General features: G+C 41.1%; 1 protein-coding gene across 4 annotated transcripts in view; it reads left to right on the top strand.

Moving 5' to 3' along the window:
- Window positions 1-22,894, top strand: part of DUSP22 (dual specificity phosphatase 22) — a 110,625-nt gene that overhangs the window by 14,613 nt on the left and 73,118 nt on the right. For all 4 annotated transcript variants that reach the window (XM_064597289.1, XM_064597292.1, XM_064597291.1 and 1 more), the window contains exon 2: window positions 7,313-7,346. In XM_064597289.1, coding sequence (XP_064453359.1) covers window positions 7,313-7,346 — 34 coding nt within the window. The remainder of the gene's footprint in view (window positions 1-7,312; window positions 7,347-22,894) is intronic.

Here is a 22,894-nt window from a genome sequence, read left to right as displayed (position 1 = left end):
ATCTCTTGAATTCTGCCCTCGTGATCCAGTAGCTGTTTATCTCTCTTTTTCTCAGCTTCTTTCTTTTCCATCATTTGGTCTTCTATATTACTGATTCTCTCTTCTGCCTCATTTATCCTAGCAGTTAGAGCCTCCATTTTTGATTGCACCTCATTAATAGCCTTTTTGATTTCGACTTGGTTAGATTTTAGTTCTTTTATTTCTCCAGAAGCGGTTTCTCTAATATCTTCCATTCTTTTTTCAAGCCCAGCTAGTATCTTTAAAATCATCATTCTGAACTCTAGTTCCAACATCTTACTAATGTCTGTATTGATTAGGTCCCTGGCAGTCGGTCCTGCCTCTTGTTCTTTTTTTTGAGGTGATTTTTTCCATCTTGTCATTTTGTCCAGAGGAGAATTGATGAATGAGAGAACAAAATGCTAACAGGGTAACAATGTCCCCAGAAAATATACACTAAACGAATCAAAAAAGACTTGAAACCGGGGGAAAAGAAAGGGAAAAGAAAAAGAAAGAAAAAGAAAAAGATAAAAACAAAGAAAGAAAACAGAATATGATCAAATATGGTCAGGCTGGTGCACAGATCAGTGACACACATTAGATTTTGGGTGTATTTTGGTCTGTTAGAAGAAAGTGCCTCCCAAAATTTTAAAGAAAGAAAAACTTATATATGTACAAAAATAAGGGTTAATACGATGAAGGGATGGAATATGACTGTAAAGATGAAAATTATAAAATATTTTATAAAAGGAATTGATAAGATAAGAAGTTGGTTGAAAAAAGAAGAGGATTTAAAAAAAAAAGGGAGAGAATGTGATCAGGCAGGAGACTAGAACAAAACCATACAGTAGAGTTTTAGGGTATATTTTGATCTGTTAGAAGAAACTATCTCAAAATTTTAAAGAGAGAACAACTTATATATATATACCAAAAATAAGGGTAACTACTATGAAGGGATAGAATATGACTCCAAAAATGAAAAATAAAAAAGATTTTTTAAAAAAAGTGATTGATAAGATGTTGGTTGAAAAGGGAAAAAGAAAAGTTAAAAAAAATAAGACAGTTAATAAAAAATTAACTTTGAAAGACTAAAGAATCATGGGAAAACCATGAATTCTATTTGCAGTATTCCCTTAGCACTGGAGTTCTGCCATTCTCATTGATCGGTAGACTTGGTCTTGGCTGGCTGTTCTTGCTGATCTTCTGGGGGAGGGGCCTGTTGCCATGGTTCACAAATGTCTTTGCCAGAGGCGGAATTGCCCCGCCATTGCCGGGTCTGGGCTGAGTAATCTGCTCGGGTTTGCTCTCCGGAGCTTTTGTTCCCTGCAAGCTTTCCCCACAGCTTGGAAATGGTGGCCTCCCAATCTCCACCCTGGAGGAGCTGAGAACTCGGGGCCCCACTCCTCAGTGAGCCCCCAGAGAAAAGCAGTCAATCACTCCCGTCTCCCCGGTCTCCTGCCACACTCTGTGCTCACCCGGCCTGTGACCGAGCATTTCTATATCTGGCACCTGACTCCATGTGGAGTCTTCAAACCCAGCAGATCCCTGCGGTGCAGTCCCGCGCTGCTCCTCCTGGGAAGGTGAGTCTCCCCGGATCTGCCACTTGTTGGGTCCCTGCTGGAGGAGCAGTGGCCCGACTGTGCCGCAGATCACGGTTTATGGCCACCCCGAGCTGAGAGCCCGCTCCTCAGCTCTGTCTCTGCAGCCAGTTTCCCCGCTCTGATACCTGGCAGCTCTGCTGCACTCAGGCACCCCCGGTCTTTCTGTGACCCCGAGGGTCCTGAGACCACACTGTCCCAGCAAGGCTTCCACCCCCCACTTAGCCTCTGGAGCGACTTCCCTCAGCAGAGCCGACTTCTAAAAGTTCTGATTTTGTGCTCCGCTGCTCTATCACTTGCCAGAAGCGGCCGACGGAGGCCCCCTCCCCCGCCATCTATCTTCCCGTATATCACCTTGGATTCACTTCTCCGCATGTCCTACCTTCCAGAAAGTGGTCGCTTTTCTGTTCAGAGAGTTGTTGCTCTTCTTTTCTTCGATCTCCTGTTGAGTTCGTATGTGTTCAGAATGTTTGATCCCTATCCAGCTGAATTCCTGGGACCAGACGAAATCCAGGTCTCCTACTCTCTGCCAACTTGCTCCCCCGGCCTGGCAGGGTTTATAATTTTTTAGCATAGCCAAGGGTGATGAGAGCAAAGAAATGTGATACTGCAAAGTAGGACCAGTAAGGGGTATTGGGAAACTAGGGGTTACTTGGCTTGGCTGCAGATTGGAGAGAAATGGGGGAAATCCTTCAGGGGTAGGTTGGAGCCATCCTGTGGAAGCCAAATTGAAATTTTCAGTTGAATTTCAGTTTTGGCTTTCATTTTTCTTGGGAAAGTGTTTGCCACTCAACATCATCTAGAAAATGACCCAGTGAGAATATGACATTACAAAATTAATTGGATGGGACAGTGAATTTAATTCAGTGGAGACTGCTCTAGCCCATGCATGAACTGAGGCTCTGACTATGGGCCAAGGAGCCAGGACTGTGCTAGGACTTTGTAACTCGCTGGGCAGAGAGGCACTAGGGAGGGCGCCGGGGTGGGGAAGTGCCATGGTGGGAGTGGGGTCCAGGTTTTTATTCTGGGGGACTGGGAGAAGGTGACATCATCAGGAAACTTGAGGAGTTGATGATGGGGGTGGGAAGGTAATGTTCTGTTTTATATAGCCCTGACTGGAGTTGGCTTCTAAAGGATGGATTTAGGAATCATAAAACCATGGTTCTAGAGCAGCAGGACACAGAGGTGATCTAATCTCATGTCCTTGCTTTATTTTATTTAAAAAACAATATGAAATCTATTATTTTAATACTAGAATTGCAAAAAGGAAAAGAAAAACTGGACCATAATCTTTCCCCTAAATAACCCCTCTTGATTTAAAGAGAAAAAAAGTAAATTGAAGTAATGCATGCACACAATTGTAACATCCAAACCATATAGAAAAGTGCAAAGAGAAATAGAGAAGTGGCCCTCCTCGGACCCTTCCCACCAGTCCCCAGTGTTCCCCTTATGTAGGTAATATGATAATGAAGACATTGGCTGCATACACAACTTTACCTTTCCTCTATTTTTATCATGGCATTTTCGAGATATATTAAATAAAAATATATGAAAATATCTTTCTAATGGCCCTACACATCTTAATCATCTTAGTGGTATTTAATTTAGAGCCCTGAAAGCCTTCCATGGCTGCCTGTGTCTGCTACATTCAGCCTCGCCCACAGCCTGGACCACAGCCTCCTCCTCTTCTTCTCTGCTGTGTCTCTGCCTCCCTCATGCTCTCTTCTGGTAGAGACTGGCCTTCTTTCTCTGCAGTGGTGGTTTCCATTGCTCCCCTGCCTGTCCTTCCTTCTTTCCTGACCCCCTGCTCTTGAATTGCAGGTCCCTTCTGCAAATCCTTGGGGATCCCAGAGTTGTCAAATCACCTCTCCTTCCCTAGGCAAGAAGCTCCACAAGGGAAGTAGTAGGCCTTTGGCGGGGCCCCGTGTCACTCCATCACACCTGTATCCTGAGTGCCCAGCATGAAGTCTACATGTGACAGGAATCAGTAAACCACTCATCTACTGTTATACGTTCTGTGATTTTGGGGTTCATTATAACTGTCAATTATACGAATCTGGAGCCATTTCTGGTCAATGTTATAAAAGAAAAATTATTCTTACTAAAAATAGCGAGGAAGCCTTTATTTGACACTATTGCAATAGGAGGAGATACTCGTGCAAGTGAGAAACTCAACTCCCAATACAACAGGAGCAAGTGGGGATTTATAGTCACCAGGCAAGGTGAGGGAAAGATGGAAAATTACTGAAAAGAACTTGATTAGATATCAGGGGTAGAGGAAGATGAGCTTGATTGGATATCAAGAATGGGAGGGTTCTTATTTTTTTTTAAAGATTTTATTTATTTATTTGAGACAGAATGAGAGAGAGAGAGCACATGAGAGGGGGGAGGGTCAGAGGGAGAAGCAGACTCCCTGCCGAGCAGGGAGCCTGATGCGGGACTCGATCCCGGGACTCCAGGATCATGACCTGAGCCAAAGGCAGTTGCTTAACCAACTGAGCCACCCAGGCGCCCAAGAATGGGAGGATTCTTGATAAACTGGCTTAGCAGGATTCTTTGCTAAAAATGGCAGGCCACGGATGAGGCCTAGTCAAGAAGAAGGCTCAAAGGAGCCTGAATCAAGTTTGATTAAGGAGGAAGTCACTATAACTGTCAGCTAAGAGAGCCACGTGATGACTGTGCCCTTTAGTATCTAATGTCGCCTCCTGATAAAGATAGGAGAGACCCTGGAGAATGGGAGATTGCACACGAAAAAGCTCTGTGCAGCCAAGAGCTGCCAGAGAATATCAGTTTGATCCATCTCCAAGATGAACTTGTATTGTTCTTATATTTTAAAACAGGAACGATCCAGTATTTACTCCACCCTTCCTCCCAGGAGAATCCCAAAGATGGATTCTGTTTCGAGAAAGACCTGTCAGATGTTTTTGCTCCTGGGCAGTGGATGCTACTGTTTTCCTCTGAGATACTGTTTCACGTGTTCCTAGTTACAGAGCTAACCAGGCTTACCTCAGTGCTATGACTTCAGCCATGGATATAACTGACTTCTCAGTCCCATGGGGCACTCCAAACTAATTTTGCCTCCCTGAGTATTCAGTGAGCCAGGGTGATCGCACATTTCCATGCCCTGCTCACTTCTGGGCCTTGCCTGTTGTCCTGAAGGATAGATGACCCTTGAACAACACAGGTTTGAACTACGCGGGTCCACTTACGCAAGGACTTTGTTACAGTACTCTAAATGTATTTCCTTTTCCTTATTATTTTCTTAATAACAGTTTCTTTCCTTTAGCTTACTTTATTGTAAGAATATAGTATATAATATGTATAACATGCAAAATATGCATTAATAGACTATTTATTGGTAAGGCTCTCGGTCAACAGTAGGCGATTAGTAGTTAAGTTTTTGGGAAGTCAGAAGTTATTGATGGATTCTCAGCTATGTGGGGAGTTGATGCCCCACCCCCTCATTGTTCAAGGGTCAACTGTAATTTAATAGAGTGTCTTTTCCTTCTCACAAGTATCCCCGTTTGGTCTCTGATGTTCTGTTGTCCCTCAGCTTGGCAACCTCCCCACCCCAGCACAGAAGCTAGCCCTAGACCTAGTATTACTGAGCTCCAGCAGACTGCCTTCACAGTGCCACAGTGCATTCCCCCTGCAGTGACTTGAACAGATGCCATCAATTTTTAGCAAGGCAGCTGGTTGTCAGGAAGATGCTCAAAGAAATCTGCACACGTGAAGAATGTTACTACATGCCACTTTCAGCTTTCTTGGTGGGAATGGATAAAAAATAGGGAGTGTGAAACAGATGAAGCTGAGCAGGATGTGGGATGGTAATGCTGACAGGAGGGTGTCGCCAGGGCACCAGGGGTCTGCAGTGGCCAGTATGCTCTATGCACTTGGAAATCATGTCAGGTGATGTAACTTCCAAAGCAGTGTCTATATTTGGATTTAAGACTCTTCATACAAAGTAGTGGCAGGACAAGAATTAGCTTTGTATTTTGCAAAGTGGGGGGTTGCTTGTGAAAAACCTAGTCCCTGGTTCTTATCTCAGCTCTTTCTACTGAATCATTCTATATAGGGGCTGGGGCTGGGGCTTGTTCAGAAATCTGAATTTTTAACAGCTTCTGGTGATTCTGATGGATTGTCTTGTTTGAGAACCACTGCCTTAGGAGAAGTAGACATTTTGGAGCAACTGTATGTTCTTATTAACTTGTGCATTTGGACTGTTGGTGGGAATACAAGTTGGTACAGCCACTTTGGAAAACAGTGTGGAGGTGCCTCAAAAATTTAAAAATAGAGCTACCCTATGACCCAGCAATTGCACTCCTGGGTATTTACCCCAAAGACACAGATGTAGTGAAAAGAAGGGCCATATGCACCCCAATGTTCCTAGCAGCAATGTCCGCAATAGCCAAACTGTGGAAAGAGCTGAGATGCCCTTCAACCGATGAATGGATAAAGAAGATGTGGTCCATTTATACAATGGAATATTACTCAGCCATCAGAAAGGATGAATACCCAACTTTTACATCAACATGGATGGGACTGGAGGAGATTATGCTAAGTGAAATAAGTCAAGCAGAGAAAGTCAATTATCATATGGTTTCACTTATTTGTGGAACATAAGGAATAGCATGGAGGACATTAAGAGAAGGAAGAGAAAAATGGTGGGGGGAATTGGAGGGAGAGATGAACCATGAGAGAATATGGACTCTGAGAAACAGGGTTTTAGAGGGGAGGGGGAGTGGGATTGGTTAGCCCGGTGATGGGTATTAAGGAGGGCATGTACTGCATGGAGCACTGGGTGTTATACGAAAATAATGGATCGTGGATCACCACATCAAAAACCAATGATGTATTGTATGGTGACTAACATAACATAATAAAATTAAAAAAAAAAAAACTTGTGCGTTTGGACAATTCATTCATTCATTTAGTAACTCTTTATTGACTAGTAATCATGAGCGAAGCCCTGGGCCAGGAGCTGGGTATACAGCAGTGAGTGACAGGATGTGTTTGCTGTCCAAAGAGCTTTCCATTCTAGCGGAGGAGACAGACCTTCACCTAGCAATACCCCTGTGACATATCACTACAAGGGGAGTACTGAGGACTGTGGATGCTGAAGCCAGTGTCTATCCCAGAGTCTGGGCTCAGGACAGGCCTCTCCAGGGTGTGAGTCAGCGCTAGGACCTGTAGGATGAAGAGAGTAGGAAAATAGCTGCTGGACATGGGAACAGTATGCACAAAGGCCTCAGCAAAGGGAGATTTGCTGGAGTTGTGAGATAAGTGGGGGATGTTCACATTGTTTTGAGAAAAGGAGGAGTCAAGGGGGAAGGGTAGGCAGGAGATTTGGAGGGCTGGAGGCCCTTGGGTTTGGAACTAGACTCTCAGAATGCCAAGGACCCCGGAAGGGCTTGCATGTAGATCTGTTGGGGGGAATTCTGGTCTTTAAAGGCCCACGAGCTGATGGACACCAACGTGTGGCCATTCACAGGCTATTTGATCAGGCTTCCTAGTGGCCATGGGCAGGCCAGAGCCCTGGAGACAAGGATGCCGGGTCATCTGTGCTAGCTATCTGGGAAGGTGCTGGGAAGTGGGTGTGGCAGGCAACAGGCCTGGGATGTGCTCCCACTGCTCTGGTGAGGGCCCGGCCTTTGTGTGCAAAACACTGTCAGCATCAGGTCTGTAACACTGACATCTGATCTGTGTCTCTCCCCTAGATCCTGCCTGGCCTATACATCGGCAACTTCAAAGGTGAGTTACCTTTTCTTATTAATGTGGTAAAATATGCATAATATAAAAGGTGCCACTTAGGCCATTTTTAAGTGTACACTTGAGGTGGCATTAAGTACACTGCTGTGCAGCCATCCATCTCTGGAACTCTTTCGTCATCCCAAACTGAAACTCTGTGCCCACTAGACACTAACTAGTCCCTCTCCCCCAGTGCCTAGAAAACACCATTCCACTTTCTGTTTCTGTGGATTTGACCGCTTTAGGTACTTCGCATGAGTGGAGTCTTTCATGCGGTGTTTGTCCTTTTGTGTCTGGCTTATTTCACTGATCATAATGTTGATTCATGTGGTAGTATGTCAGAATTTATTTCCTCTTTAAGACTATATGTATATATAGGCTATATGTATATATATTATTTTTATTTTTCCTTTCATCTGCTGATGGACATTTTGGGCTGCTTCCACCAAAGGTGGAATCAAGCATGATTGAGTGAAGGTATCGACTCAGTTTACACCAAGTCTGATCTGGACATGGCCACCACTTTTGTCCAGGCCCCTTGCTGGGCCCTCATACTTGTGAGGGCCCAGCAATGGATATGTGCATACTTAATAGGATGCAGTATACTTAGGAAACTTGCAAGGCTGCAAGGCTGGAGAGAGCCAACCGTCCTCATAGGCATCTGAAATTCCTCCCTCCTAGAACAAGCGAGAACACATTCCTGTCTGTTTACAGCTTGCGCCTTAAATTTGAGTTCAGGTTCAAATTGACTGTAAAAAAAATCTTTTTTTTCCCCAATATATTTTACTTTATTTTTATTTTATTTTATTTTATTTTGTTATGTTAATCACCATACATCACATCATTAGTTCTGATGTAGTGTTCCATGATTCATTCATTCATTCATTTGTTTGTGTATAACACCCAGTGCTCCATTCAGTACATGCCCTCTTTAATACCCATCACCAGGCTAACCCATCCCCCCACCCCCTCCCCTCTAGAACCCTCAGTTTGTTTCTCAGAGTCCATAGTCTCTCATGGTTCATCTCCCCATCTGATTTACCCCCCTTCATGTTTCCCTTCCTACTATCTTCTTTTTTTTAACATATAATGTATTATTTGTTTCAGAGGTACAAGTCTGTGATTCAGCAGTCTTACACAATTCACAGCAATCACCATAGCACACACCCTCTCCAATGTCCATCACCCAGCCACCCCATCCCTCCCACCCCCCCACCACTCCAGCAACCCTCAGTTTGTTTCCTGAGATTAAGAATTCCTCATATGAGTGAGATCATATGATACATATCTTTCTCTGATTGACTTATTTCGCTGAGCATAATACCCTCCAGTTCCATCCATGTCATTGCAAATGGCAAGATCTCATTCCTTTTGATGGCTGCATAATATTCCATTGTATGTATATACCACATCTTCTTTATCCATTCATCTGCCGATGGACATCTTGGTTCTTTCCATAGTTTGGCTACTGTGGATATTGCTGCTATAAACATCGGGGTACACGTACCGCTTAGGATCACTACATTTGTATCTTTGGGGTAAATACCCAGTACTGCAATTGCTGGGTCGTAAGGTAGCTCTATTTTCAACTTTTTGAGGAACCTCCATACTGTTTTCTAGAGTGGCTGCACCAGCTTGCATTCCCACCAACAGTGTAAGAGGGTTTCCCTTTCTCCACATCCTCGCCAACATCTGCCGTTTCCTTACTTAATTTTAGCCATTATGACTGATGTGTGGTGGTATCTCATTGAGGTTGATTTGGATTTCCCTGATGCCGAGCAATGTTGAGCACTTTTTCATGTGTCTGTTGGCCATTTGGATGTCTTCTTTGCAGAAATGTCTGTTCATGTCTTCTGCCCATTTCTTGATTGGATCATTTATTTTTTGGGTGTTGAGTTTGATAAGTTCTTTATAGATTTTGGATACTAGCCCATTATCTGATATGTCATTTGCAAATATCTTCTCCCATTCTGTCGGTTGTCTTTTGGTTTTGTTGACTGTTTCTTTTGTTGTGCAAAAGGTTTTATCTTGATGAAGTTCCAATAGTTCATTTTTGCCCTTGCTTCCCTTGCCTTTGGTGATGTTTCTAGGAAGAAGTTGCTGTGGCTGAGGTCGAAGACCTTGCTGCCTGTGTTCTCCTTTAGGATTTTGATGGACTCCTGTCTCACATTGAGGTCTTTCAACCATTTGGAATCTATTTTTGTGTGTGGTGTAAGGAAATGGTCCAGTTTCATTCTTCTGCATGTGGCTGTCCAATTTTCCCAACACCATTTGTTGAAGAGACTGTCTTTTTTCCATTGGACATTTTTTCCTGCTTTGTCAAAGATCAGTTGACCATAGAGTTGAGGGTCCATTTCTGGGCTCTCTATTCTGTTCCATTGATCTCTGTGTCTGTTTTTGTGCCAGTACCATGCTGTCTTGATGATGACAGCTTTGTAATAGAGCTGGAAGTCCGGAATTGGGATGCTGCCAGCTTTGCCCTTCTTTTTCAACATTCCTCTGGCTATGCGGGGTCTTTTCTGGTTCCATAAAATTTTAGGATGATTTGTTCCATTTCTTTGAAAAATGTGGATGGTATTTTGATGGGGATTGCATTGAATGTGTAGATTGCTCTAGGTAGCATTGACATCTTCACAATATTTGTTCTTCCAATCCATGAGCATGGAACGTTTTTCCATTTCTTTGTGTCTTCCTCAATTTCTTTCATGAGTATTTTATAGTTTTCTGAGTAGAGATTCTTTGTCTCTTTGGTTGGATTTATTCCTAGGTATCTTATGGTTTTGGGTGCAATTGTAAATGGGATCGACTCCTTAATTTCTCTTTCTTCTGTCTTGTTGTTGCTGTATAGGAATGCCACTGATTTCTGTGCATTGATTTTATATCCTGCCACTTTACTGAATTCCTGTATGAGTTCTATCAGTTTTGGGGTGGAGTCTTTTGGGTTTTCCACATAAAGTATCATATCATCTGCAAAGAGTGAGAGTTTGACTTCTTCTTTGCTGATTTGGATGCCTTTGATTTCTTTTTGTTGTCTGATTGCTGTGGCTAGGACTTCTAATAGTATGTTGAATAGCAGTGGTGATAGTGGACATCCCTGCCATGTTCCTGACCTTAGGGGGAAAGCTCTCAGTTTTTCCCCATTGAGAATGATATTTGCTGTGGGTTTTTCATAGATGGCTTTTATGATATTGAGGTATGTATCCTTTATGCGTATACTCTGAAGAGTTTTGATCAAGAAAGGATGCTGTACTTTGTCAAATGCTTTTTCTGCATCTAACGAGAGGATCATATGATTCTTCTTCTTTCTTTTGTTAATGTATTGTATCACGTTGATTGATTTGCAGTTGTTGAACCAACCTTACAGCCCAGGGATAAATCCCACTTGGTCGTGGTGAATAATCCTTTTAATGTGCTGTTGGATCCTATTGGCTAGTATTTTGGTGAGAATTTTTGCATCCATGTTCATCAAGGATATTGGTCTGTAATTCTCCTTTTTGATGGGGTCTTTGTCTGGTTTTGGGATCAAGGTAATGGTGGCCACATAAAACGAGTTTGGAAGTTTTCCTTCCAGTTTTATTTTTCGGAACAGTTTCAGAAAAATAGGTATTAATTCTTTTTTAATTGTTTGGTAGAATTCCCCTGGGAAGCCATCTGGCCCTGGGCTCTTGTTTTTTGGGAGATTTTTGATTACTGCTTCAATTTCCTTAGTGGTTATAGGTCTGTTGAGGTTTTCTGTTTCTTCCTGGTTCAGTTTTGGTAGTTGATACATCTCTAGGAACGCATCCATTTCTTCCAGATTATCTAATTTGCTGGCATAGAGTTGCTCATAATATGTTTTTATAATTGTTTGTATTTCTTTGGCATTGGTTGTGATCTCTCCTCTTTCATTCATGATTTTATTTATTTGGGTCATTTCTGTTTTCTTTTTGATAAGTCTGGCCAGGGGTTTATCAATCTTATTAATTCTTTCAAAGAACCAGCTCCTAGTTTCGTTGATCTATTCTACCCTTCTTTTGGTTCTATTTCTTTGATTTCTGCTCTGATCTTTATTATTTCTCTTCTCCTGCTGGATGTAGGCTTTATTTGCTGTTCTTTCTCCAGCTCTTTTACGTGTAAGGTTAGGTTGTGTACTTGAGACCTTTCTTGTTTCTTGAGAAAAGCTTGTATTGCTCTATACTTTCCTCTTAGGACTGCCTTTGCTGCATCCCAAAGATTTTGAACAGTTGTGTTTTCTTTTTCATTTGTCTCCCTGGATTTTTTAAATTCTTCTTTAATTTCCTGGTTGACCCATTCATTCTTTAGTAGGATGCTCTTTAGCCTCCATGTATTTGAGTTCTTTCCGACTTTCCTCTTGTGATTGAGTTCTAGTTTCAAAGCATTGTGATCCAAAAATACACAGGGAATGATCCCAATCTTTTGGTATCAGCTGAGACCTGATTTGTGACCTAGGATGTGGTCGATTCTGGAAAATGTTCCATGGGCGCTAGGGAAGAATGTGTTTTTTGTTGCTTTTGGATGGAATGTTCTGAATATATCTGTGAAGTCCATTTGGTCCAGTGTGTCATTTAAAGTCTTTATTTCCTTGTTGATCTTTTGCTTAGATGATCTGTCCATTTCAGTAAGTGGGGTGTTAAAGTCCCCTACTATTATTGTATTGTTGTCAATGTGTTTCTTTGTTTTTGTTATTAATTGGCTTATATAATTGGCGGCTCCCATGTTAGGGGCATAGATATTTACAATTGTTAGATCTTCTTGTTGGATAGACCCTTTAAGTAGGATATAGCGTCCTTCCTCATCTCTTATTACAGTCTTTGGTTTAAAATCTAATTTGTCTGATATAAGGATTGCTACCCCAGCTTTCTTTTGGTGTCCATTAGCATGGTAAGTGGTTTTCCACCCCCTCATTTTCAATCTGGGGGTGTCTTTGGGTCTAAAATGAGTCTCTTGCAGATAGCATATCGATGGGTCTTGTTTTTTTTATCCAATCTGTTAGCCTGTGTCTTTTGATTGGGGTATTTAGCCCACTTACAGTCGGGGTAACTCTTGAAAGATATGAATTTAGTGCCATTGTATTGCCTGTAAGGTGATTGTTACTGTATATTTTCTGTGTTCCTTTCTGGTCTCTGTTACTTTTAGGCTCTCTCTTTGTTTAGAGGACCCCTTTCAATATTTCTTGTAGGGCTCGTTTCATGTTTGCAAATTCCTTTAGTTTTTGTTTGTTCTGGAAGCTTTTTATCTCTCCTTCAATTTTCAATGACAGCCTAGCTGGATATAGTATTCTTGGCTGCATATTTTTCTCATTTAGTACTCTGAATATATCATGCCAGTCCTTTCTGGCCTGCCTGGTCTCTGTGGGTAGGTCTGTTGCCAGTCTTATGTTTCTACCATTGTAGGTTACAGATCTCTTGTCCCGAGCTGCTTTCAGGATTTTCTCTTTGTCTCTGAAACTCGTAAGTTTTACTATTAGATGTCGGGGTGTTGACCTATTTTTATTGATTTTGAGGGGGGTTCTCTGTGCCTCCTGGATTTTGATGCCTGTTTCCTTCCCCAAATTAGGGAGTTATCTGCTATAATTTGCTCCAATATACCTTCTGCCCCTCTCTCTCTTTCTTCTTCTTCTGGGATCCCAATTTTTCTAATATTGTTTTGTCTTATGGTATCACTTATCTCTTGAATTCTGCCCTCGTGATCCAGGGGTTGTTTATCTCTTTTTCTCAGCTTCTTTATTTTCCATCATTTGGTCTTCTATATCACGGATTCCCTCTTCTGCCTCATTTATCCTAGCAGTTAGAGCCTCCATTTTTTATTGCACCTCATTAATAGCCTTTTTGATTTCGACTTGGTTAGATTTTAGTTCTTTTATTTCTCCAGAAGCGGTTTCTCTAATATCTTCCATGCTTTTTTCAAGCCCAGCTAGTATCTTTAAAATCATCATTCTGAACTCTATTTCCGACTTCTTACTAATGTCTGTATTGATTAGGTCCCTGGCAGTCGGTCCTGCCTCTTGTTCTTTTTTTTTTTTTGAGGTGATTTTTTCCATCTTGTCATTTTGTCCAGAGGAGAACTGATGAATGAGAGAACAAAATGCTAACAGGGTAACAACGACCCCAGATAAATATACACTAAAGCAATCAGAAAAGACCTGAAACCGGGGGAAAAGAAAGGGAAAGAAGAAAAAAGAAAAAAAGAAAAAGAAAAAGAAAAAGAAAGAGAAAAAGAAAAAAAAGTATATGGTCAAATATTATCAGGCTGTTGAATAGATCATTGCCAGACACTAGATTTTGGGCGTATTTTAGTCTGTTAGAAGATACTGTCTCCCAAAATTTTAAATAAAGAAAAATGCATATACTGAAATAAGGGTAAATATGATGAAGGGATGGAATATGGGTGTAAAGATGAAAATTATAGAAGATATTATAAATGGAATTGATAAGAAGTTGGTTGAATAAAGAAGGAAGAGAAATTAAAAAAAAAGGGGGAGAGCATGTGATCAGGCAGGAGACTAGAACAAAGCGATACACTAGAGATTCAGGGTATATTTTGGTCTCTTAGAAGAAACTGTATCCCAAAATTTTAAAGAGAGAACAACTTATATATATATATACCAAAAATATGGGTAACTATAAGAAGGCATAGAATTTGACTCTAAAAATGAAAAATAGAAAAGAGTTTTAAAAAAGTGATTGATAAGATGTTGGTTGAAAAAGGGAAAAAGAAAAATTCAAAAAAAAGAAAAAGAAAAAGAAAATTTTAAAAGTTAACTTTGAAAGACTAAAGAATCAGTGGGAAAAAAGCCATGCATTGTCTGTGCTGTATTCCCCTAGCACTGGAGTTCTGCCGTTCTCATTGATCGGTAAACTTGGTCTTGGCTGGCTGTTCTTGCTGATCTTCTGGGGAAGAGGCCTGTTGCCAAGTTCTCAAATATCTTTGCCAGAGGCGGAATTGCCCCACCCTTGCCGGTCTGGGCTAAGGAATCTGCTGGGGTTTGGTCTCCGCAGCTTTTGTGTCCTGCAAGCTTTCCGTAGAGCTTTGGAGGATGGGAGTGAGAATGGCGGCCTCCCAATTTCCACCACAGAGGAGCCGAGAACTCGGAGGTCCCACTCCTCAGTGCACCCCCAGAGAAAAGCAGTCAATCACTCCTGTCTCCCCGGTCTCCGGCCGCACTCTGTGCTCACCTGCCCGGCCTGTGACTGAGCGTTTCTATCTCTGGCACATGACCCTGTGTGGAGTCTCCAAACCCAGCAGATCCCTGGGTGTGCTCCCTCTCTGCTCCTCCCGGGGGAGGAGGGGGAGTTTTCCTGGATCTGCCACTTGTTGGGTCCCTGCAGGAGGAGCAGTGGCCCGACTGTGCTGTGGATCATGGTTTATGGCCACCCCGAGCTCAGAGCTTTCCCCTCAGCTCCATCTCTGCAGCTGGCTTCCCTGCTCAGATACCTGGGAGCTCTGCTGCACTCAGGCACCCCCGGTCTTTCTGTGACCCCGAGGGTCCTGAGACCACACTGTCCCATTGAGTGTTCCACTCCCCGCTTAGCCACTGGAATGACGGCCCTCTGCGGAGCAGACTTCTTCTTCTTCTTCTTCTTTTTTTTTTTTTTTAAGATTTTAGTTAATTTATTTGACAAATGGAGACAGCGAGAGAGGGAACACAAGCAAGGGGAGTCGGAGAGGGAGAAGCAGGCTTCCCACTGAGCTGGAGCCTGATGCAGGGCTCGATCCTAGGATGCTGAGATTATGACCTGTGCTGAAGGCAGACGCTTAACGACTGAGCCACCCAGGCGCCTCAGAACAGACTTCTAAGAGTTCCGATTTTGTGCCTTTCTGCTCTATCACTTGCCAGTAGCGGCTGATGGAGGCCCCCTCCCCCGCCGTCTATCTTCTCAAATATCGCCTCGGATTCACTTCTCTGCATGTCCTACCTTCCAGAAAGTGGTCGCTTTTCTGTTCAGAGAGTGGCTGCTATTCTTTTCTTCGATCTCCTGTTGAGTTCATAGGTGTTCAGAATGGTTTGATCCCTATCTAGCTGAATTTCTGGGACCAGATGAAATTTAGGTCACCTACTCCTCTGCCATCTTGCTCCTCCCTCCCAATATATTTTAAATTACTTTAATGTCATAGGAAATTAACCATTAAGATAATTGCTAAAAATACACATAAAGGAACATCTATCTTTCATAAGCAGATGATGACTATATCTACAATTCATTTAACTGTGAGATCCCACCACTGTAGTCTATATTCCTGTGAATCTGTATCAGGTTTTCTTCCCCCAAACCATCTGAACTGGTAAAAAAAAAAATACTGTAGCATGCTATGTTTACTCCTCAGAACCCTCAAAAAGGGGATACCTTTGTAAAGTAAATTGTGCTAAAATAGTATATGAGAACCTAATAAGACATACATTGGAACAGCCCAGAAAATTTTAGGTTCTACCCACTGATTAACAAAAATGCACCAGGAGAAACCACATTGGATGAGAAAATGCATGATGCTGATCTTTTTGATTTCTCTGCATAATGTTTATTTCCTCCTCTTCTCTTCCCCCAACCGCCTTTGGCTCCTAGTGCTGTTAATTGGCCTTAGAGAGAATTGAGTATAGGGAGCTGACAGCTGCTAATTGCTACTAGAACATTTTAAAAATAGTACTAGAGTTCTTAAATTAGTAGGCTTTGTAGTTCTGAAAAAGCAAGTGCTTTGTGGTAGGTAGGCGGTAGTACTGGACTACATTAAGGAGCAACTATCTTTTGGGGTTACCTAGGGAGTTATTAACTGCTTTCATGAAGATAGGAGAATGTCTTTGTGTTTGAGAACAGAGTTTAGGATAAATTCCTAGAAGTAGAATTGCTACGTGAAAGTGTTTACAAATTAAAAATTATAATGCATACCAACCAAATTCAGTACTTCTGCCAACAGTTTATTTATGAGAGTTTTATCCTTATTCATAGTAGGTTACTTTCTTCTAGAAGGTCACATGTGCACAATTTTAAGGCACATTTTTAAAACTCTTTGTACTAAAATCTATACCTATTTCTTTTTCTTTTTTTTTTTTTTATTAAAAGCTTCCTCTCTATTTTTGAACTGTTCTCAAAAGGGTTTATTATTTTTCATAAGATTAATGGGATACAGGCTTCTTTGTTAGGTTCATTCAATTAAATGTTTACCTACATTTCTATTTGTCTTTTTCTTTTTTTAATTTTTTTTAATTCTTATGTTAATCCCCATACATTACATCATTAGTTTTAGATGTAGTGTTCCATGATTCATTGTTTGTGCATAACACCCTGTGCTCCATGCAGAATGTGCCCTCCTCAATACCCACAACCAGGCTAACCCATCCTCCCACCCCCTCCCCTCTAGAACCCTCAGTTTGTTTTTCATAGTCCATCGTCTCTCATGGTTCGTCTACCCCTCCGATTTCCCCCGCTTCATTCTTCCCCTCCTGCTACCTTCTTCTTCTTCTTTTTTTTTTTTCTTAACATATATTGCATTATTTGTTTCAGAGGTACAGATCTGAGATTCAACAGTGAATTCATTCTTAATGAATTCACAGCGCTTACCAGAGCACATACCCTCCCCAGTGTCTATCACCCAGTCACCCCATCCCTCCCACCCCACCCCCCACTCCAGCAACCCTCAGTTTGTTTCCTGCGATTAAGAATTCCTCATATCAGTGAGATTATATGATACATGTCTTTCTCTGTTGGACTTACTTCGCTCAACATAATACCCTCCAGTTCCATCCACATCATTGCAAATGGCAAGATCTCATTCCTTTTGATGGCTGCATAATATTCCATTGTGTATATATACCACATCTTCTTTATCCATTCATCTGTCGATGGACATCTTGGCTCTTTCCACAGTTTGGCTATTGTGGACATTGCTGCTATAAACATCAGGGTGCACATACCCTTTCGGATCCCTACTTTTGTATCTTTGGGGTAAATACCCAGTAGTGCAATTGCTGGATCATATGGTAGCTCTATTTTCAACTTTTTGAGGAACCTCCGTAGTGTTTTCCAGAGTGGCTGCACCAGCTTGCATTCCCACTAACAGTGTAGGAGGGTTCCCCTTTCTCCGCATCCCAGCCAACATCTGTCGTTTCCTGACTTGTTAATTTTAGCCATTCTGACTGGTGGGAGGTGGTATCTCATTGAGGTTTTGATTTGGATTTCCCTGATGCCAAGCAATATTGAGCACTTTTTCATGTGTCTGTTGGCCATTTGGATGTCTTCTTTGCAGAAATGTCTGTTCATGTCTTCTGCCCATTTCTTGATTGGATTCTTTGTTCTTTGGGTGTTGAGTTTGATGAGTTCTTTATAGATTTTGGATACTAGCCCTTTATCTGATATGTCATTTGCAAATATCTTCTCCCATTCTGTCGGTTGTCTTTTGGTTTTGTTGACTGTTTCCTTTGCTTTGTAAAAGCTTTTTATCTTGATGAAGTCCCAATAGTTCATTTTTGCCGTTGCTTCCCTTGCCTTTGGCGATGTTTCTAGGAAGAAGTTGCTTCGGCTGAGGTCAAAGAGGTTGCTGCCTTTAGGATCTTTAGGATCTTTAGGATTTTGATGGACTCCTGTCTCACATTGAGGTCTTTCAACCATTTGGAGTCTATTTTTGTGTGTGGTGTAAGGAAATGGTCCAGTTTCATTCTTCTCCATATGGCTATCCAATTTTCCCAACACCATTTATTGAAGAGACTGTCTTTGTTCCATTGGACATTCTTTCCTGCTTTGTCGAAGATCAGTTGACCATAGAGTTGAGGGTCCATTTCTGGGCTCTCTATTCTGTTCCATTGATCTATGTGTCTATTTTTGTGCCAGTACCATGCTGTCTTGATGATGACAGCTTTGTAATAGAGCTGGAAGTCCGAAATTGGGATGCCGCCAGCTTTGCTTTTCTTTTTCAACATTCCTCTGGCTATGCGGGGTCTTTTCTGGTTCCATACAAATTTTAGAATGATTTGTTCCATTTCTTTGAAAAAAGTGGATGGTATTTTGATGGGGATTGCATTGAATGTGTAGATTGCTCTAGGTAGCATTGGCATCTTCACAATATTTGTTCTTCCAATCCATGAGCATGGAACGTTTTTCCATTTCTTTGTGTCTTCCTCAATTTCTTTCATGAGTATTTTATAGTTTTCTGAGTACAGATCCTTTGCCTCTTTGGTTAGATTTATGCCTAGGTATCTTATGGTTTTGGGTGCAATTGTAAATGGGATCGACTCCTTAATTTCTCTTTCTTCTGTCTTGCTGTTGGTGTATAGGAATGCCACTGATTTCTGTGCATTGATTTTATATCCTGCCACTTTACTGAATTCCTGTATGAGTTCTGTCAGTTTTGGGGTGGAGTCTTTTGGGTTTTCCACATAAAGTATCATATCATCTGCAAAGAGTGAGAGTTTGACTTCTTCTTTGCTGATTTGGATGCCTTTGATTTCTTTTTGTTGTCTGATTGCTGTGGCTAGGACTTCCAATACTATGTTGAATAGCAGTGGTGATAGTGGACATCCCTGCCACGTTCCTGACCTTAGGGGGAAAGCTCTCAGTTTTTCCCCATTGAGAATGATATTTGCTGTAGGTTTTTCATAGATGGCTTTTATGATATTGAGGTTTGTACCCTCTATCCCTATACTTTGAAGAGTTTTGATCAAGAAAGGATGCTGTACTTTGTCAAAAGCTTTTTCTGCATCTATTGAGAGGATCATATGATTCTTGTTCTTTCTTTTGTTAATGTATTGTATCACGTTGATTGATTTGCGGATGTTGAACCAACCTTTCAGCCCAGGGATAAATCCCACTTGGTCATGGTGAATAATCCTTTTAATGTACTGTTGGATCCTTTTGGCTAGTATTTTGGTGAGAATTTTTGCATCCATGTTCATCAGGGATATTGGTCTGTAATTCTCCTTTTTGATGGGGTCTTTGTCTGGTTTTGGGATCAAGGTAATGCTGGCCTCATAAAATGAGTTTGGAAGTTTTCCTTCCATTTCTATTTTTTTGGAAGAGTTTCAGAAGAATAGGTATTAATTCTTCTTGGAATGTTTGGTAGAATTCCCCTGGGAAGCCATCTGGCCCTGGGCTTTTGTTTTTTGGGAGATTTTTGATGACTGCTTCAATTTCCTTAGTGGTTATAGGTCTGTTCACCTTTTCTATTTCTTCCTGGTTCAGTTTTGGTAGTTGAAACATCTCTAGGAATGCATCCATGTCTTCCAGGTTATCTAATTTGCTGGCATAGAGTTGCTCATAATATGTTTTTATAATTGTTTGTATTTCTTTGGTGTTGGTTGTGATCTCTCCTCTTTCATTCATGACTTTGTTGATTTGGGTCATTTCTCTTTTCTTTTTGATAAGTCTGGCCAGGGGTTTATCAATCTTGTTAATTCTTTCAAAGAACCAGCTCCTAGTTTCATTGATCTGTTCTACTGTTCTGTTAGTTTCTACTTCATTGATTTCTGCTCTGATCTTTATTATTTCTCTTCTCCTGCTGGGTTTAGGCTTTATTTGCTGTTCTTTCTCCAGCTCCTTTAGGTGTAGGGTTAGGTTGTGTACTTGAGACCTTTCTTGTTTCTTGAAAAAGGCTGTATTGCTAAATACTTTCCTCTTAGGACTGCCTTTGTTGCATCCCAAAGATTTTGAACAGTTGTGTTTTCATTTTGATTTGTTTCCATGAATTTTTTAAATTCTTCTTTAATTTCCTGGTTGACCCATTCATTCTTTAGTAGGATGCTCTTTAGCCTCCAAGTATTTGAGTTCTTTTCGACTTTCCTCTTGTGATTGAGGTCTATTTTCAAAGCATTGTGGTCTGAAAATAGGCAGGGAATGATCCCAATCTTTTGGTACTGGTTGAGACCTGATTTATGACCTAGGATGTGATCGATTCTGGAGAATGTTCCATGGGTACTAGAGAAGAATTTGTATTCCGTTGCTTTGGGATGGAATGTTCTGAATATAACTGTCAAGTCCATTTGGTCCAGTGTGTCATTTAAAGTCTTTATTTCCTTGTTGATCTTTTGCTTAGACGATCTGTCCATTTCAGTGAGGGGGATGTTAAAGTCCCCCAGTATTATTGTATTGTTGTTGATGTGTTTCTTTGCTTTTGTTATTAATTGGCTTATATAATTGGCTGCTCCCATGTTAGGGGCATAGATATTTATAATTGTTAGATCTTCTTGTTGGATAGACCCTTTAAGTAGGATATAGTGTCCTTCCTCATCTCTTATTACAGTCTTTGGTTTAAAATCTAATTTGTCTGATATAAGGATTGCCACCCCAGCTTTCTTTTGGTGTCCATTAGCATGGTAAATGGTTTTCCACCCCCTCACTTTCAATCTAGGGGTGTCTTTGGGTCTAAAATGAGTCTCTTGCAGACAGCATTTTGATGGGTCTTGTTTTTTAATCCAATCTGATAGCCTGTGTCTTTTGATTGGGGCATTTAGCCCATTTACATTCAGGGCAACTATTGAAAGTTAGGAATTTAGTGCCATTGTATTGCTTGTAAGGTGACTGTTACTGTATATTGTCTGTGTTCCTTTCTGGTCTATGTTGCTTTTAGGGTCTTTCTTTGCTTAGAGGACCCCTTTCAATATTTCTTGTAGGGCTGGTTTTGTGTTTGCAAATTCCTTTAGTTTTTGTTTGTCCTGGAAGCTTTTTATCTTTCCTTCTATTTTCAATGACAGAAGAAAAAGTATATTTAAACAAACCTCTTTTTTTTTTAAAAGATTTTATTTATTTATTTGTCAGAGAGAGAGAGTTCACTCAAGCAAGGGGAGGGGCAGACAGAGGGAGAAGCAGGCTCCCCGTGCAGCAGGGAGCCTGACCTGGGGCTCGATCCCAGGACTCTGGGATCAATACCTGAGCCGAAGGCAGATGCTTAACCGAGTGAGCCACCAAGGCATCCCTATTTAAACAAATCTTTAAAATTCAAATCTTGGGCAGGACCAGAATTCAGAAGATTCTGCCCTAGAGTGTCAGGAGGCTGCTTTGGAGCACTCCACCAGCTGCTCCTCCTCCTTCCACCGTTTGCTGCCCCGCCTCGTCCGTGCTCTTCTGTGCGCCCAGCTTGATGTTGCTTCTCCACTGGGGCTAAAATATACATGCTGGTGGCGATTGGGAAAATTGCCTTTTGGTGAGAATGTGGAAGCTGGCTGCCAGTGGGATCCTAAATGATTCCAGTTCCTGTTCAATTCAAACTTAGTGATGCCAAAACTTGTGATAGTTGTGGGGCAGATGGGTGTGTTTGGAATTGAGTCCTATATGTGTGACGTAGATGGCTGTTATGCACATCTGAATTTGAAGCTTGAGATGGTTGGAGCAACGAAGAAGGTCTTAAAACCAACATTTTAATATTACTTTTAAAGACTTTTTTTTTTTTTGACTTTAAAGTGGTACATGTTTATTGCAGACCGTTTAGGAAAATTTTTCAGTCTCTGCATGATCATCAGGGCTTCTTAAAATTGCCGATTCCTCTTAGGGTCATGAGATCTAGCCCAGCATCATTAGGCTCTGTGCTAAGCAGAGAGTCTGCTTCTCTTTCTCTGCACCCCCCCAATAAACAAACAGACAAACAAACAAATCTTAAGAAAAAAAGAACCTGCAGATTCCTCAGCCTTGTCATAGACCTTGAACTAAGTTGAAGCCCCAACTTAGTTCATAGGCATGTTAAACTTTCAGAGCCTCTTGTGTTGACTATACCAAAAAAACTGTTTAAAAAGTTTTGAAACACTTGTAATTCCATCTTTTCAAGATTGTCACTGTTAGAGCTAATTCCCTATAGTAGTTTTCCCTCTGTATGTGTGTTTGTCTTTATTATGTTTTTATAAATTGAGTTCACATTGTATTTATAGTTTGATAACTGCTTTTACACCCTGCTTAACATTATATCCTAAGCATTTTCCCATGTCATTAATATTCTCTAGAAACATGATAAGTAAATATTTGAGTCAGTCCATTTTACCCTGTATCATTTAAAAAGCTTGTCCCAGCTCAGGACATGGTCATGTGGGGAGCCTTTTCTTGCTGGACCCCTGTTTTGTAGATTAGCAGAAGGGTTTCAACTTGAGGATATTTATTCAGTCTTTCTTATGCAGCATTAGGTAGGAGCATTAGAAGGGAGTGTAAATTTTGGTGTCTCCTTAGTTTCATATGCAGATAATTAGCTAACTGATAACTTACTCTGTTTGGGATTTCCAGAAAATGTTCCATTTTTACTTTTGCCCTGAAGTGAATTGTAGATGTTATAAACCACAGTCTAATCTGCGTTTAAACCATCCCTGCCTTTGACATCAGGGTACATAGTAAGTGGGTCTTTTGTATGTGATTTTAACTTAGATTATTAATCATTAATAACAAACAGCAACTACAAAATGACCCTATAGGTTCACGTTCTTTAAACAGCAACAATCGTGATTACAATGTTTATTAATATAAATACATTTCAAATTTTAGGTGACCACTTTGTATCAAAAAAATCTGACAATCAGAAATAAATTTAGTCATCTACAAAATACATTAAAGCAATAGTCCTAAATTCCCTAGGTCTAGATTTATTCTGGG

This window comes from Mirounga angustirostris, unplaced genomic scaffold (genome assembly GCF_029215605.1).
Source record: "Mirounga angustirostris isolate CCGP_5_RB_7025 unplaced genomic scaffold, mMirAng1.0.hap1 SCAF_8, whole genome shotgun sequence".
Lineage (NCBI taxonomy): Eukaryota > Metazoa > Chordata > Mammalia > Carnivora > Phocidae > Mirounga > Mirounga angustirostris.
The sequence above is the reverse complement of the archived record's forward strand: the minus strand, read 5'-3'. Positions and strand labels throughout refer to the sequence as shown.